This window comes from Panthera pardus, unplaced genomic scaffold (genome assembly GCF_024362965.1).
Source record: "Panthera pardus isolate Hobbes unplaced genomic scaffold, ASM2436296v1 HiC_scaffold_16, whole genome shotgun sequence".
Lineage (NCBI taxonomy): Eukaryota > Metazoa > Chordata > Mammalia > Carnivora > Felidae > Panthera > Panthera pardus.
The window spans coordinates 4,951,429-4,967,419 of NW_026526721.1; the positions used below are offsets into that span (position 1 = coordinate 4,951,429).

At 51.9% G+C, this 15,991-nt stretch overlaps 1 protein-coding gene and 1 long non-coding RNA gene across 3 annotated transcripts in view; both read left to right on the forward strand.

Moving 5' to 3' along the window:
* Positions 1-2,049: 2,049 nt before the first annotated feature.
* Positions 2,050-7,984, forward strand: LOC128777226 (uncharacterized). The gene is made up of 5 exons (XR_008422406.1): positions 2,050-2,320; positions 3,174-3,364; positions 5,103-5,198; positions 6,200-6,298; positions 7,120-7,984. It is a non-coding gene; the product is annotated as an uncharacterized LOC128777226 (long non-coding RNA).
* A 34-nt stretch (positions 7,985-8,018) lies between these two features.
* Positions 8,019-15,991, forward strand: part of DSCAM (DS cell adhesion molecule) — a 699,778-nt gene continuing 691,805 nt past the window's right edge. For both annotated transcript variants that reach the window (XM_053903059.1, XM_053903060.1), the window contains exon 1: positions 8,019-8,180. In XM_053903059.1, coding sequence (XP_053759034.1) covers positions 8,138-8,180 — 43 coding nt within the window. In that variant the 5' untranslated portion in view covers positions 8,019-8,137. The remainder of the gene's footprint in view (positions 8,181-15,991) is intronic.

Genomic DNA, 15,991 nt, shown 5'->3' on the forward strand with positions numbered 1-15,991 from the left:
TCTACTGTCTGAATTGCTTGGTTCAAAAACATTTCTTTTTCATCTTTCCAACGTGGGGGTTTTTTGGTTAGTTTTTCACATGAAGCATTTAAATATGTCTGAAATGAGGGAGGGTCCAATTTTATCGTATCCCGTTTGACTCCTCTAAAGATGTCCAGTTTTGGTTCCTGTAAATCGAGAGGAGACCTTTGCTTGTCTAGTGCCGTCGTGTGCTGAGCTGTGGCTGGGGACACGGGGATCACCCGATGGCCCCGGACTGCCTCCCCGACTGCCGCCCTCAGGGCCGCACTGGGTCGCTGTCAGACAGTGCCAAAGTCACAGGCCAACCCCGCGTGTGATTCCTTCTCCACGTCCAGAGCCGGGGCACCACCTGACGGGAGGCCCAAAGCCAGCAGCGTTGAACGTCTCAAGTCTCACCAGGGGGTGGTTTGTAACCCCTGGTTTCGGACTCAGGCCGACTCGCACGGGCTCAGCCGCAGGGGCTCTTGGGTTCCTGGGCTCCTGCCGGTGGACTCTGTCATGATCTGCCGTCTCCCCTCCTCTCGGCCAGGCCGCCCTCCTGCACTGAGTCCGGGGTTGCGTGATGCACCCGCTCCCACGGGCCCATGCTTCCCTGTGAAGCGTTCTCTGCTTCTGAGACGCCTCTGATACCAACCTGTTTTGACCTTTTCTTATAATTCAAATCTCTAGATTCGGGAACTCTTCATTTGAAAATTAACTTGTTAGAGTGGCTATCAGCAAGGCACCTGCCTGGTTGGGAGTAAAGAAGGATTTATTTTGATGAAATGTTTACGCAGATTGAGATGAGTTGACGTGTAAGAAGGCTTTCTCCCCCTTCCATCTGGGGTCCCTTCCCATTCTTCGAATCCGCTCTGCCTCCCAGCAGGTGGATGAAATGTAGCGAAGGCCTTGGGGGGGGGTCTTGCCTCATGTGCGGTTTCTCTTGAAACGCCGCCTTTCTTTGTCGTCATTCAGCAGATGTCCACTGAGCACTTACTACATGCTGGACACTGTTGTAGGGTTGCCGACTGCGACAGGGAAGAGAAAGACCAGGCCCCAGCCATCACAGAGGTGGATGTACCTAGGAATAAATACCTATGTGTGTAATTAAATATGGAGGGTAAATACTGCAGGGCAGAATATGCTGCGGTTTGGGGGCTTGTCAGGAAGGTTCTCTGTGGGCAGCCGAGGGAACGGTGTTTATGGAGAGGGTGGGGACGTGTTGGTCGTGTTTGAGGAGAGGCCAGGAGCCAATGTCCAGGGTGGGAGTGGGGAGGCAGCAGGAGACCTACCGCACAGAGCAGGGTGGAGGTGGCGGAGTTGGTGGTAGTGGAGGGGCACAGGGCCTGCAGCCACGGTGCGGACTGAGCGAAAGATCAGAAGGCAATGGAGAGATGTGAACGGAGCTTCCCGTGATCTTGTGTGTGTGTGTGTGTGTGTGTGTGTGTGTGTGTGTAAAAGATCATGTTGGCTGCATTACAGCGGTGGGTGTGATGGTAGAAGAGAACAGGAACGTGAAAAGCCTCTGAGAGATGGTGGTGTCCCTGTTTTTGGTCAGCGGCTCCTCTGTCCACACAGGCACCCAGATGGATCCCGGGAGTCAGCTTAGTGTCCTCCCTCTCCCGCACCTCTTCCTCCCTAGCCTTCTCATCACTTCCTGCTTTTCCCTCACCACTTCCTCCCTCTCTCTTACCACTTCCCCCCACTCTTCCTCACCAATTCCTCCTTCTCCCTCACATCACTTCCTGCTTCTCTGTCACCACTTCCTTCCTCTCCCTCGCCTTTCCTCCCTGTCCCTCACCACTTCCTGCTTCTCTGTCACCACTTCCTCCCTGTCCCTCACCACTTCCTCCCTCCCCCTCAGTACTTCCTGCCTCTCCGTCTCCACTTCCTCCCTCTCCCTCACCACTTCCTCCCTCTCTCACCACTCCCCCCCTCCCTCTCACTACTTCCTCCCTTTCTCTGACCACTTCCTCCCTCTCTCCCTCACCCTTCCTCCTCCCTCAGCACTTCCTCCCTATCTTTCCCTGCTTCCCCCTCCCTCTCACCACTTCCTCTCTCTCCATCACCACTTCCTCCTTCTCTCCCTCTCACCACTTCCTCCCTGTCCCTCACCACTTTCTCCTCTCTCTGTCCCCACTTCCTGCCCTCTCTTCCCTGTTCTGAGGACACTGATCCTTACCAGACATAGAGGGCTGTCCTTGGATTCAAGCTCTGCCCCTACCTGGATGTTTCTGGACCCTTCTGAGCTGAGGCTCCCCCAGCTGAAGAATGGGAATGACAGTCATGGCACGTATGTCACAGAGCAGAATTGAATTTGGTAAGCATCCACAGCACCGGACATGCCAGCACTGAATAACCACCACGATGATGGTGACGGCAGCTGTCATCGCCATCACTGGTGTTTCCGTGTTCGACGGTCTCGCCTTCCTACTGTGTCCCAATATTACCGGATGCAAATGTCTTCATCCCAGTACCGTGGCTCTCATGGGGGTCTCAGTTGTTCTCCATCTGGACTCAGGCTAGCTTTCTGACTGTCATCCTGTGACCTTCTCAAGTCCCCTGGCCATTCTCCGCCGCGTCCCTAGCAGGGAATGCTTCCAGAGCATAAATCTGATCATAGCACTTCCTGCTTCCCATAGGTCAGTGGTTTCCGCTCACCTTCACGATGAAGTCCAAACCCTTCTCGCACCAGTTCCTCTGTTCCTGTCTCGTTTCCTGCACACTGTTCCCAACACACACCCACTAGCTGAATTAATGTGCCACCCCCCAATTACAGAGTTTATTTCATCAAATTATCGCAACTATTATCCGAATCCCCCGTTGAATTGTGAGGTTAGTAGGGACAGTGTCTTAGCCACGATTTGTTTTTAAATGTACAGTCAAGTGTGTAAGTGCACTAATCTTAGGTGTACAGCTTAACGAATGTTTCTGTGTGTATGTATCCTTGTGACTTCCACTCAGACACAGAGAACATTTCAAGCAACCCAGAGGCTGCCTAGTGCCCCCTACCTCCCTGCTCCACACTTAACTCCTCTCTGAGCTCCCGGGGACCATTCTAGCTGCTGTAAGTAGCAGGCATGCTCTGAGTATTTGCGGAAGGTGTCCGTGAGCTCAGTGGAGGAAAAAAGGGACGGCCCCCGGACACTCTTGGCCCTCTCTACCCTTTGCAGTTCTCAGACCGGAAGTATAATAGTGCCTGATTTCATTTCAACCGAAGTACCAGCCTCCAGGATCGTACATTTACTCAGCATGTTTCTACAGGTCCGGCCTCAGACAGTAATGACCGTAGGTGGCGGTGCTCGGTGTAACCCCTATCAAACCAGCTCCCATACCTCATTTTGTCAGCTTGACAATCTGTAAGGTAAGAAGAACATATATGCTTATTTTCATTTTCCAAGGGAAGAAATCGAGGCTCCAGAGAGCCTGAAGTCCTTCTCTGGGCACCACGCGGGGGTCTCTGGTACACACGGCACGAGCAAGGGGTGTGGGGTCCATGGCCATTTCTGTCGGGACACCCTTCCCATGCCCTTTGCTTTTTGATTTCGGGCTTCTTGGGTCCTGTTACGGGGTCAGTTGTGTCTCCTCCAAACCATATACTGAAACCCTAACCCCTGGTATCTCAGAATGCAACCGTATTTAGAAGCAGGGTCGTTACAAGTTGCAGATGTAAGGAAGATGGGCCCATACTGGATTGGGATGAGTCCCTCATCGAGTATGACTGCCGTCCTTGGACAAAGAGCAGAAGAGACACGGTCACGCAGTGGGACGAGGCCACGTGAAGCTATGGGCTGGCGCGAGGCACCTACAAGCCAGACGACGGGGAGGACTGCCTGCCGGCCACCAGAAGCTGGGAGAGGCAGAAAGGATTCCCCTACAGGTGTCGAAGTAGAGCTGTGCCCACACCTTAATTTTGGACTTCCATCCTCCAGAACTGTGAGACCAGAAATTTCCGTGGCTTTCAGTCACCCGGTTTGGGCATCCAGAGGACGCTGCTGCAGGCTCCTTTGGGCAACTACTTGCCCCCTTGGTCAGAAAGGAGCGAGCCCTCCCACTGCGGCCACTGCTGACATTTGTAACCCCAAGTGCCTCCTCACCCATCCCATCTATGTGTCACCCCAGCCCCTCCTTTAGAACGTGGCTCAAATGCCACCACTAGAGAGAGATGCTCTTCTCAATCCTGCAAGAGAACATGGAGGAGAAACAGACGATGAAATCAGATGCTGCCGCCGCCCCCCACCCCCACGGCCCTTGTTTCCTGTTTAGCATAATTCAAGTGGGCGAAAAGTAGCCTGGGACACTTTTATCTGGCTTGGGCCGGGGGTGGGGACGGAAAGACAATAACTTACAGAATGCTTTCATTTCAGGTCAGAGGTTGATTTTCAGGAGGCCAGGTGTTAACATTAAGTTGGAATACAAAAAAAGAATTCCATTGTTGGGAGAGGTTATGGAGAGGACACAGCCTCCGGTAGACTGAGGGCTGGCCCCAGGCTCTTTTCCCCTCCACCTGCCCCGCCCCCCCAAGCACCTTCAACGAAACATCCTGGAGAGAGTAAGGTGCAACTGAGACCATCTGGAGGGTACACGGAGCTGGATCTCTTCAAGGCCTCTCTATAAACTTTTAGGATTCTGGAAGGCTGGGGGAGATGCGGTCCTATGCAGGGGAGGGCAAGCCTCCCATGTAAGTTGCCTTGTTTATTGCACCTGGGGCAGACCCGCTGAAGCAGCTGGTCAGTTTCCTCAGCCTCCCCTTGCCAGGCCACGTGCAGGGTGTCACTTTCAAGTTTCACCCTTTAGAACTCCCAGAACTCCTGATGGGGGTTTTGAAATAACACAAATTAAAACCCAAGTGTATCTGGTCAAGTTCCTGGTGTCTGCTTGATCAGGGTAGAGCACCCCCTTCCCCCTGATTCAATTTTGCCTCTTGACATCTTAATGGAACCGGCAGGCTCAGCTAGATTGCCATTTCCCTCCAAAAGACTTCTCCAAGGGTGAGGGTGAGTATTCTTTCTCTTCTGAATTTCCACATAGCGTAATGTGTACGTATCTTAGAGCAGGCTTCGCTTGCTCCCTGCATTACAGATCTGCATTCCGCTTCACAGCTGTTTCCTGGGTGTGTACATGTGCCAGGCCTCGGGGACAGCTTCCTAAGCAGGAGAGATAATGGCGCCTCCATTCACGGAGCTCACAGTTTTGTGGTATATGTGTGTTTTTATTTTGAAATATGTTCTAGAAGTCTTTGTGGGAAGAGCTGCTCTGTTAAGCCTATTCTAGATCACTACTAACCTGGTCAATCTGGGGCAGGTGTGTTAGATAGACCGCCACAGACCCTTCATTGGCGTCCTGGGGGTCAAATCCCAGGCATTTGCACTGGAGTCCTGCCTCCCAGAAGGACCTGCACTTGGGGTTAAATGCTCTGCAGTTGCCATCTTGAAATGTTCATTGCTTTGAACAATTATGTTGATTTGGCATTTATGCCTCCTGTGCTATCCTGCCACCTTCGCAGGAGGGGTTCTTGCCTACCCACTCCCTCATTGCCGTGGTGCCCTGGGTCTTGACCAGGCTCCTCCCCACCCCATCCTGCAGCCAGTGCCATCTGGGTAATGTGAGAAGAGGAGGTCTGGATGCTGTCACCCTCAGTGTGCCTGGTAGGGGCCTTGGGTGGGCACGCAGGGAGTGTTGAGGCTGCGCATGCACATTGTGTGGTATTTTAGGGGAGGGCCTAGCGGGGACTGCCCCTGCCCCAGGCTGCCCTTGCTGGGGATACATTCCACAGGTGACCTGACCAGGGCCAGACTCTCACCGCCCCTGATCTGGCTACAAGTGCTTCCGGGCTTGCAGACGGAAGCCCCTTGAGAATCTTCTATCTACTGTGCACCGGGGCAGTGGCCTGTGGGAAAGGCAGGACCCTGCTGGGGGCACAGTGCATTGGCCCAGTGGAGGGCGGTAGATGGGAGCTCCTGGGGCTGTGCTGAGTCACACGCCCTTGCCGGGGGACGATTCCCAGGCCCGAGGGAGCAAGGCATTAAATTGGAAATAAAAACCGCCACAACCGTTTGAGAGAGACTGAGAAACAAAGGGAAAAGTTTCATATTTTAGTCTTTAATAGCGATTCTTTCCCTTTTGAAAAAGGCACTCCCCGTTTTCATTTTGCACGGGATCCCAGCCCCAGCCATAGCCGTGCCATGATTTATTACAGGGACCACACAGGCTAAGGAGACGCACAACCACACGAGTTAGGAGCCTTGGGAATGTTCGTTCTGCACGTGACAATAACCAGGCACAAGCCGCACCTCAGGTAAGTGGCCAAATGGTGCTCTGATGTCTGATCCCAGTGCCTGAGCGCCTGACTGTGAAGGCGGAGAGGAGCCTCACACATGGCCGGTGTGCAGTTAGCATTCTGTGCACTGAATGAATGGGTCGAGGAGCTGGACGTGGGACCAGAAATCACGCCCTCCCCTGCCCTCCCGGACTGCATTTAGGAGAGCCCAGTGAGCGAGCACCCCACGGGTGCAAAGCCGGAGGACCCCCGGGGCCGGGTAGGGCAGGGCTGGGCCTGCGGTCCTGAGTGGGCGGCAGCACGTGACCACCTGCAGCTGCAGAGCGATGGCGAGCGCGCAGCATCACTGGCTCAGCTGGCCCTTCCTCCCACACAGGGCCTGGCCATCTTGTGCCCAACTCCGGTAAAGCACCATTTTGTTTCTGCCTCACCATTTGCTTTTCCTGTTATTTTGCGAGCCGTTGTAGGTGTGCTTATCTCTCCTTTTGCATATGGAGGGAACCGTGGGGCCCACTCGTTTCCCATGAGCCCACCTCCTCCACCCCGGACGCTTCTCGTCCTCAGGCCTGATTGCCCTGTCCCTGAGCATTCTACCTTGGATCCGAAACCGGGGTGCATTCCAGCTTGTTTTGTTTGTTTTTTGCAAAGTGATGAAACATGGGTGCATGTCCCTTTTAAGGCTTTTATTTTAATATTGTGACTTCAAGAACCATACAGAACACTCAGGAAATATAATCATACTGGCTTTTCACACTAACGTGGAAGGGGTTGTAGGTTTGGAATTACTCAAATTACCACCAATTTTAATCAGGCTTTTTTTTTTTTTTTGCACCATCCAGAGAGCAAAATTAGAATTGCCTGTGTTTGTGTTCTACAATGTATTTGAGATAATTAAAAATTAGCCCGTGAAACCATCGAGATCATTATAGGAGCAGGAAGGATTTGGAGGCGGCCTTTTCCCTCCGGGCAAATGAGCTGGACTTTTAGGAGAGTAAATACGAAATCTGAACCCGGCTGCACATTTTACTAAAACGGCTAACATCTCATGGTCACCTCTGCCTAGCTGGCAGGCCTCCGGAATAGCCCCCCCCCCGGCCGTGTCTTATTAGCAACCTGCAAGAAAATAACTAAAAATAATCGGCCGTTGAAATGATTATTTAAGCCTCTAAGAAACGCATCCTGATGACTGTGCGTGACTGTGTGGTGGCCGCGCTCTCGTCGCTCCTGCCTCTCCAGTCCGGCTCCACTTCTCCGCTGCTGCTTTAAGACTGCAGAGCGCCCCAGCGGCCAGAGGCAGGGGAGGGGGTCCCCGCTCGCCTCCGCGCCGCTCGCTCGCTCGCTCGCTCCGCGCCCCGCCCGCCCGCCTCCCAGGCAGGGAAGGTTAGCGAGGGCTCACTGCGATTCGGGCCGCGGGAGAGGAAAGATGAGCCTGCCCGCCCGCCTGCTGCCTGGATGTGGAGGCTGAGGGCCGGCGCACGGGAGGCCGCTTGCTGCGCAGTCGGGGCGCCGGGTGCCCGGGATGAGCTCACGCCCGCGTCTGCGGCTCCGTCCACCTGCCGACCTGCCGGCGGCCCCCTGAGCTGACGGCGCACCTGGGCTGCAGCCCCGCCGGCCCGCTCTGGCCGCAGCGTTGGGCGCGGCGCCCGGGAGCAGGTGTGCAGGAGCGCAGCGCGCGGCGAGCGCAGCCCTCGCCCCGGAGCCCGGCCGCGCCGCGTGCCCGGGCGGCTCGGCAGCAGCGGCGGCGGCGGCGGCGGGCGGGCGGCGGCCCCCGGGCAGGTGGCGAGCGAGCGGAGCCGGGCGGAGCGCGGGGGGCGAGGCCGGCGCGTCGCTCGCGGGAGGCCGGGGAGCAGCAGGGGCATGTGGATACTGGCTCTCTCCTTGTTCCAGAGCTTCGCGAATGGTGAGCCTTTCGGTTTGTGGTCAATTTCCTTGCTTGTATTGACCTGAGTGTGGGGGGCATCGGATGCATGGGGGGAAGTCTTTCCCTTCTCCTTCCCCCCATCTGTGCTTAAACTGTCATGCGTTTCTGTCTTTCTTTCTTTTATTTAATATTATTTTTATTTCTTTTGGGAGGAGAGGAGGCAATGTAGAGAGGCCGGGGGTGGGGGGGGGGGATTGCTCTGTAATCATTTAAAGGAGCTTACCTAGCAAAGTGACAGCTGCGAGCTAACTCCAGGGCTAGATAGCTACCTCATTCAGAATAAACCAGGTTTGGCGAGAGGAGGGGAGAGGGGAGATCGCCACTTTGACACATTACAACCTCAAAGGGACATGACATTCCAAGTGTGGGCAGGTGGGGGGTCAATTAAGAGCGGCTGGCTTCGCATTCAGAGCTTTTTGAGCTTTTAAAACATGTGCTTTAAATCTGCCACAATTCGTCTCCGGCAGCACTGAAGCCTTTAAGAAAGATCTGTCCTTCCTCCCCCCTCCCCCCCCGCGGTAGTACATCTCCCTCACAGTCATTTATGTAAAATTATGCACTCCTAAGCATTACATCATCTGAGCTGTTGACAAATTTTTAAAAACACCTGTATAGTTGCACAAATGACATCAGCGAATATTGTAAAGAGGTTCCTTTCCTCGCGCCCATCAGTGTCACATTTTGAGATGCTTTCTTCCTGGGGATTCGAAAAGCTATTGCTCTTGCCTGAGTCAGACCCAATTAGTAAGTGTGCCTGCACCTTAGTTTGCCCGTCGCTGTGTAAATATGAACTTACATGTATGAATGGCTTCCTCTCACTTGGGAACTAAGGGAAACTGTCCTCATTTGGTATTGCCCGGGAGTAGTTACAGCTTCAATTCCCGTTCCAAATTTTGGAACACAAAGCTGCATCAGATGTATGACTTGCTGACAGTGAAAATTAAACCATTAAAGCAGAATCCCCTGCCCGGGAGACACAGAGGGTGGGGGTGGGGGTGAGGGGGTGGGAAGGAAGAAAGAAATCTCACCCTTGTGAGAAAATACCAGAAGCCAAGGGGAGGCTCTCAGATTTTCTTGAAAGATGCACACGGGTGCGTTTTCTGTGCTGTCTAGATAGTGTCTAAATCATCCCACTGACAGGACAGAGGAAACACAAGAAACTTTGTAAAATTAATAATACAAAAAAAAGGCGACTGAGAACAGGTAGAGAAGAAGGCACTCCTGAAATTAACAGGGAAATGATGCTTTGCTCTCTAATATAACCTACAGCAAAGTGTGCACAACTTTCATTTGGAGGTTTCCCAGCAGGCGAGGATTGCAACAAGTTCTGACATGACCCCATCTTTCCCAGAGGGCACTCTCCCGCTCCTGCAGCCTCCTGGGAATTTACCTTGGGGGAGAGATCTGCTGTAGCTAATGTGTGCTGATGCATCAGGAAAGTCGGCCCTTTATGCTGCTCTGCTAATGTGAACCAGGAGAAGACGTAAAAAATGCTCACATACATGTCCCTGTGCCTCAGAGCCTTGACGGCCTGTCTCACCTGTCAGGGCGTACCTCTCCCGACTCCTGGGAAAGGTCGGGATCATAGGATGAAATAAGGTTTCCATCCTGTGGGGAAATACGTGTTTCAGGATGACAGACGACTTTGTGCTTCTGAGTGTCAGTCAGTCCCCGTTTTACAGTTTTACAGTTAGAGGTGACAGAAATAGTGTGGAAGAATTTCTGGAACAGTCTCTGATGCAGGGATTCTATACATGCGTATGACTTTTAAAAAAATCGATCTCCATACTGAAATGATAAGAAAATCATAGTGAGACAATTGTGGAAAACCTCAAATGTTCTACAAGGAAAATCTATGCAAAGAAATGCACGCGCATTTTGAGCCTTATCCTCTTACACCTTTTTCAAGACCTTTAGGGTTGATTGATAACCACCTTATTGGCTCTGTAATGAATGCAGGTAGATTTCACAATATAAGGGTGCATATCAAATGAATATTGGATGTGGCTGTATTACGTGGTCTGACGCTATCTATCAGAAGGCTGTGGAACTCTTATATAAAAATGGCCCTCTCTTTTTATGACCAAGCATTCAAAAAAAAAAAAAAAAAGGCCTGACTGTAGAGCTTTGGGCTCTTTTATTCGGCGGCGGGGGGGAGGAATTAGCTTTAAAGAGTTTCTCGATGAATGATGTTCAATGGATACTGTGCAAAAAGGATCATAAAATACACAGTCATGTGAAAATAGAGTATGAGTCCAAATTGGAATGCTCTCTGTTCAGAGGACCACATTTCAAAAATGTGATATTAAATGGTTCCTACCCATCTATCTGAATGAGACTTTAAAAAAAAACAGGATTTTTTTTTTTTTTTTTTAACAACTATCATAGTTTGGTCTACCTTAATTTAAAAAAAATTCCTGAATGTGTGTGATGAAAGATCTGTGAATTTTAATACCTAAGCTGATTACCACTAGGCCTCAAATAGCAAAATGTCTGACAGGATTTACACAAATATATTTGTAAAGGATTATGCAGTTTGATAGTCTGGGGTGCTGACAACATCAGAACCCCACAGTGCATTTTACCAGTAGACAATAGCGTTTCTCCCGCTGATGTAATGCGGTGCACATGTATTTCTTAGCGAAGGCACGGTTGCTGGAGAGGCTGCAGACGGTATTTTGGGTGAAAAATAAAAGTGAGCGAGCAGTCCCTTCATGGGTTAAACGCTTGAATGAATTACCTCACCTGATCAGGTGCTGTCATCATGTTTAAAGCAGTCAACTTGCTCTGCAACGTTCTGGAAATACTCACCGGAGACCTTCTGTTACAGTGTGAGGAGACAGGGTCCATATCTGTGCAGACACACGTCCCTGGATGGCTCTTCAGGACAGGATCACACTGCATTGTGCTTGGCCACAGTTTCTCTTGGTTTTAACCCCCCGGAGCACATTGTAGTTTAAGATTCCTGTTAAAAGCAGGAGCAGGCCTCTGGATAAGCTGAATAAGGAACAGTGAGCATATTTATTGCATAGAATACATTTTTGCTAGTATCTTTGCGTCTCTTTATGTACCCACGTGTCCCTGACATCTTTTCCTGAGCCGTGGAATCTTGACCTTTGTGGCTTTGCTGTTTTCACGGAGCTCGTGGAGATTACAGGAGGTGGGTGCTGGGAGAGAGACAGGTGCTCATCAGAACAAAAGTAGGGTGTCAGCCCCTTCCCGGCATCACGGGCTCGTCTCGACAGGATATTGCATGCTGCGAACTGGGCATTTTATTTAAATTTAGGAGCAGGCCTTTGTGAGTACAAATGCACCTTGAGACCTTTTAAAATGACTTTTATTTTATTCGGGTAAATAGACGTAAGTAAAGTGTCGCCAGGTGAATAATTTCAGGGCCTCCTGCCCTCCTCTCCTTCCCCTGTTTTTATTAAGCAGGTTCAAATTCTATCTCAGAATTTCAGAGCTCATCTAAAATTTCTAGGTCTCTTAAGCTGTGTGCCCCTGCCAGATGCCCTCTGTAGGAAAACAAAATGCCATGCAGACCTTTAATAAATGGCAGCCCATCCTTCTCGACTCTCTCCTGGATGCCCCTTTGGTGTGATGGCAGTTCATTGCTGCCCCCGGGGGAATCAGGGGCCCGCTGGGCAGGAAAGGGTTCCATATACAGAGGTGCTGGTAGGGGAAATAATGTTGACCAAAAAAAAAAAAAAAAAAAAAAAAAATCCCTAATTCCTGGACCTCCACGTAGCTATCAAAGTGTTCTATCATTGATATGTCTGAGATGGGATGCAGTGAGGCTTTCCTGAAGACACTCCATGCAATCAATGTGCGTTGAAACTCGATGTAAGAGGGCCGAGAGAGAGAGAGAGAGAGAGAGAGAGAGAGAGAGAGAGAGATATGGGGAAGGTCATTTTATAAGGAGAGACCTATGAACACAGCAGGAGACTAGAAATTTCTGTTTGACAAATTAAAGAATGGATTTCTCAGTGGATGCATTTACAGAATCGATGGCATCCGAATTTCACAAAATGAGCTGAATTCTCGGGGTGAGATCATGAATGTACCTCATCAATAATGAATAGGCAGTGAAAATGATACATTTAGCGTCAGGTTAGGCAGGGCAGCGGCAGCGTTTGCGTGGCGTGCGTGTGTGCGGGGCGCAGCGGGCAGAGCGCGCAGGGCCCTGGGGCGTTTCTCGTGCACACCCGCCGCGTCTGGGCATTTTCTCGGCTGCTGCGCGCGCGGAAGTGCACGCTGGCTCCTGGTGACCGGCTCCCTCGGCAGGCCCCCGGGAGGGAGAGAGGTGCTGGTACCTGCATGTCAATTGTGTCCCCGCCATAGGACACTAGTGGGCGGCAGACCTCGCAAGACTGCTGCAGCCAGCCCTCCTCGGCAGAGCAGGCAAAACGGCCGCCTCCGGGGAAGCTCTGCCGTGTGTGCGTGGCGATCGGAGGCCCTCCTCCCCGCGGTTTCTCCGGTTCCAGTGCCCAGACCCCCGTGGCACGGTGCACTTGCCCGGGGGCAGTGCGCAGGCTGTGGCGGGGAGGTGGTGTCCGGCCGCGGTTTGTTGCCGATTTTACAAAGGAAGACCGCGCTCGTTCTTTTGCAGCGCTTTCCTGAAACCTAGAAGGTGCCCGGCGAGGAAGGTGCATTTGCATAGCCCCTTCCAAACTGGCGGGGGAGCCCGGCCCAGGCGTGTGTGCGTCTCCTCCTGGAGGTGGCGGCTCCGGGAGCAGCCCCGCGCCTGATTGGCTGACCTTCCAATGTCATTCCAGGAGGCCCTGCTGGCTTCTCCTCCCGCTGCTGGTGACAGGGGTGATGCTGCCGCTCCTCTGCAGTCCGGCTGTCTCACTGCCCTGCCTGCGGGACTCTGCGGCCAGGAACCCCCCTCCCCCGCCCCCCCCCCCCCGCCTTCCCCACCCCCACTCCCCGGGCAAATTGAGCAGCACCTGTTCACCTGGACCAGGATTAACTCTTCACCTCCCCGAGAGCCAGGTCCCCCCCGCCCCCCGATTTGTGTTCTTTCCTTTAGTGTTTTGAAAATAGAAAATTCAGAGTTGTGTTTCCCTCCCGAGCTTATGGGTTAAGATAAGACGGGCATGGAAGATTCCAGCAACCCCACATGTACTCAGTTTGTGGGTGCAGCCCACAGGGTGCCTTCTGCAGGTGACACCATCCACGAAGGTGGCAGGAGGGAAGTGCCACGGAGCGGGTAGATTACTGGCTTCCGGTTCAGAAGTCAGACAGCTTCTGGCCAGGATGTTGGGCAGGGCTGGATGCAGAGACCTCCCCCATATTAGGTCCTTACATTTAACATAGAACCTTGGACGTTCCCTCCACGGTGTCTAGGGCAGCAGATAACTTTATTCCTTTGCTGCTTATGTGGCTAGTGACTGTGTCCTCTCTAGAAGGTGAGACTCATGCAGTGCTCGAGTGTGTCCTTAGACACCCTGTGCTGAGCGTGTGCACAGAATGGGTGGAAATAGATGTTGGCTGACTGGAAGGAGGCCCAGATGATGGGCAGGGCCCTCCTCCCCTCCTCCCCTCCTCCCCTCCTCCCCTCCTCCCCTCCTCCCCTCCTCCCCTCCTCCCCTCCTCCCCTCCTCCCCTCCTCCCCTCCTCCCCTCCCTTCCTGTCTGCGTCCTTCTCTCCTGTCCCCACCTCACCCTTCCTTTGCTCCTTCTGGGCCCCTGTCTCTAAACCATTGTGAGAAAGGTACCTAAGTCGCCGTGAGGATTCCTTGGCTCCTGCCATCTCGTTCTGACACACAGACCTGATGGCTGAAGAAGCGTTTATTTGCTAGAAATGCGTCTCGGGCATTTTCTGCTCTTTACCGAAATGGATTCACATCTGGAGTACGTGGTGGGACTCCATCACGGGGTCATTATGGTGATGCAGCTGTTTGAGGTGCTCTTCCTGGTGTGGATTGGGTCAAGTGTCACAGAAAGTAAGGTTACAAACGCCGGCCCCCCTTGTTCTCAAGCGAATGCTGCTAAGTGCACGATTCAGAAACCCTATACGATGTTTACTGCCCTGTTGCATTCTGAAAGCCCGTCGGAAGCATCAGATCCACACAGAACTTTCCCTCGGGATTCTTGGGAATTCATTTCTTCATCAAAGGGCCACCCAGGACATCAAAACAAAGCTCAGTGTCTTAGGCCTTAATTGACTTAAAAAAAATCACATTATTTTCTTAAGTGTCCCACTGATTTCGGAGTTTCTCAGCATTATCTCTCTTTTTTTCCTTTCTCATTTTGCAGCAGTTGGTTGCTTCCTCAAAGTAGCATGAAAGGAATAGTTTTATTCATTATTGAAATTTCAACTTCTCTTTAAACGAAAGAATCACGTTGGGTGTCCCGGTGTACAATATTTATTATCCTTTGATATCGGGAGATCGGTATTCTGTGTTGATCAGTAATTACAGTATTTAAAAAAAAGTCATTCAGGTGGACGAATTTTTGGTCTTGAAGCCCCCCTGGAATATGTAAATGTATATCCCAGGTCAGCAGAGGGGAGAGAAAGGGGGTCGACAAGATATTTGTTGAGGTAAGAGGAAGGAAGGGTCTCCCGCGCAGCAGAATGACAGAGATTAATAAATCTTGCTCGCATCCCTATTTAAGTTATTTTTACGCAGACAACAGTGAGTAAGATTTAAGAGTGAGCCAGCAGTCCTATTTATAGAAAGCCGTTTTTAAATGCAGTGGTGGAGACAGTGAAAGAAAGCGCTGAAAACGTGAGAGATCACCTCCATTCCGAATGCCTGCTTCCTCTAACTTCCCAGCAGGGTGCAGAATTTTTGGAGGAGACCAAAAAAGGCATCTCAGCCCTTGCTGAAGTACTGGGAAACCGCTTCGGATGCTGCGGAATGTTCTAGAAATGCTCTGAGGGTTTAAGATCGTGTCTGATTCGGGGGGTGGGGCGGGAGCCAGTGTATATACTGCTTGGAAACTGGGCCTGGGTAGGTCTGGGGGGTGGGTAAGGGGACGATGCGGAGCGGGCTGCATGGCCACAGATACTCATTGGGCGGCGTGCGTCGCCTCTCTCGCGGATGGTCAGCTGCAGAAAGGGAGAGGGTTGGGTCCACGTGTGTGTTTGTGGCAGAGCAGTTAGTGAGAGAAAGGTTCGGATGTAGGGTCTTGTGATTATCACAAGTTCGTCCATGTTACCTAAGTTCTGGAGATTTAAATTGTGCTGTGCACTCCTCTAAATGGTCAGTTGAGATGGGCAGGCCAAGTCACCACCAGCTGATTGACTGACGTAAATGTCACCGGACAAAGAAAGAACACACCTGCTCTTAAAAATGATGTAGTCTTGGGGTGCCTGGGTGGCTCAGTCGGCTAAGCGTCCGACTTCGGCTCAGGTCATGATCTCACGGTTCGTGGGTTTGAGCCCCGCGTCGGGCTCTGTGCTGACGGCTCAGAGCCTGGAGCCTGCTTCGGATTCCGTGTCTCCCTCTCTCTCTCTCTCTGTCCCCCCCATCTCAAAAATAAATAAACATTAAAAAATAGTTAAAGGGGCTGTGGGTGGCTCAGTCGGTTAAGCGTCTGACTTCAGCTCAGGTCATATCTCATGGTTCATGGGTTCGAGCCCCGTATCAGGCTCTTTGCTGACCACTCATAGCCTGGCGCCTGCTTCGGATTCTGTCTCTCCCTCTCTCTCTGCCCCTCCCTGCTTGTGCTCTCTCTCAAAAATAAATAAACATTAAAAAAATAAAAAAAAATATTAAAAAGGATGAAATAGTCTTCCTTCCTACGACTGCATCTGTTTCTTGTAACATTTTGGTTTTTCTA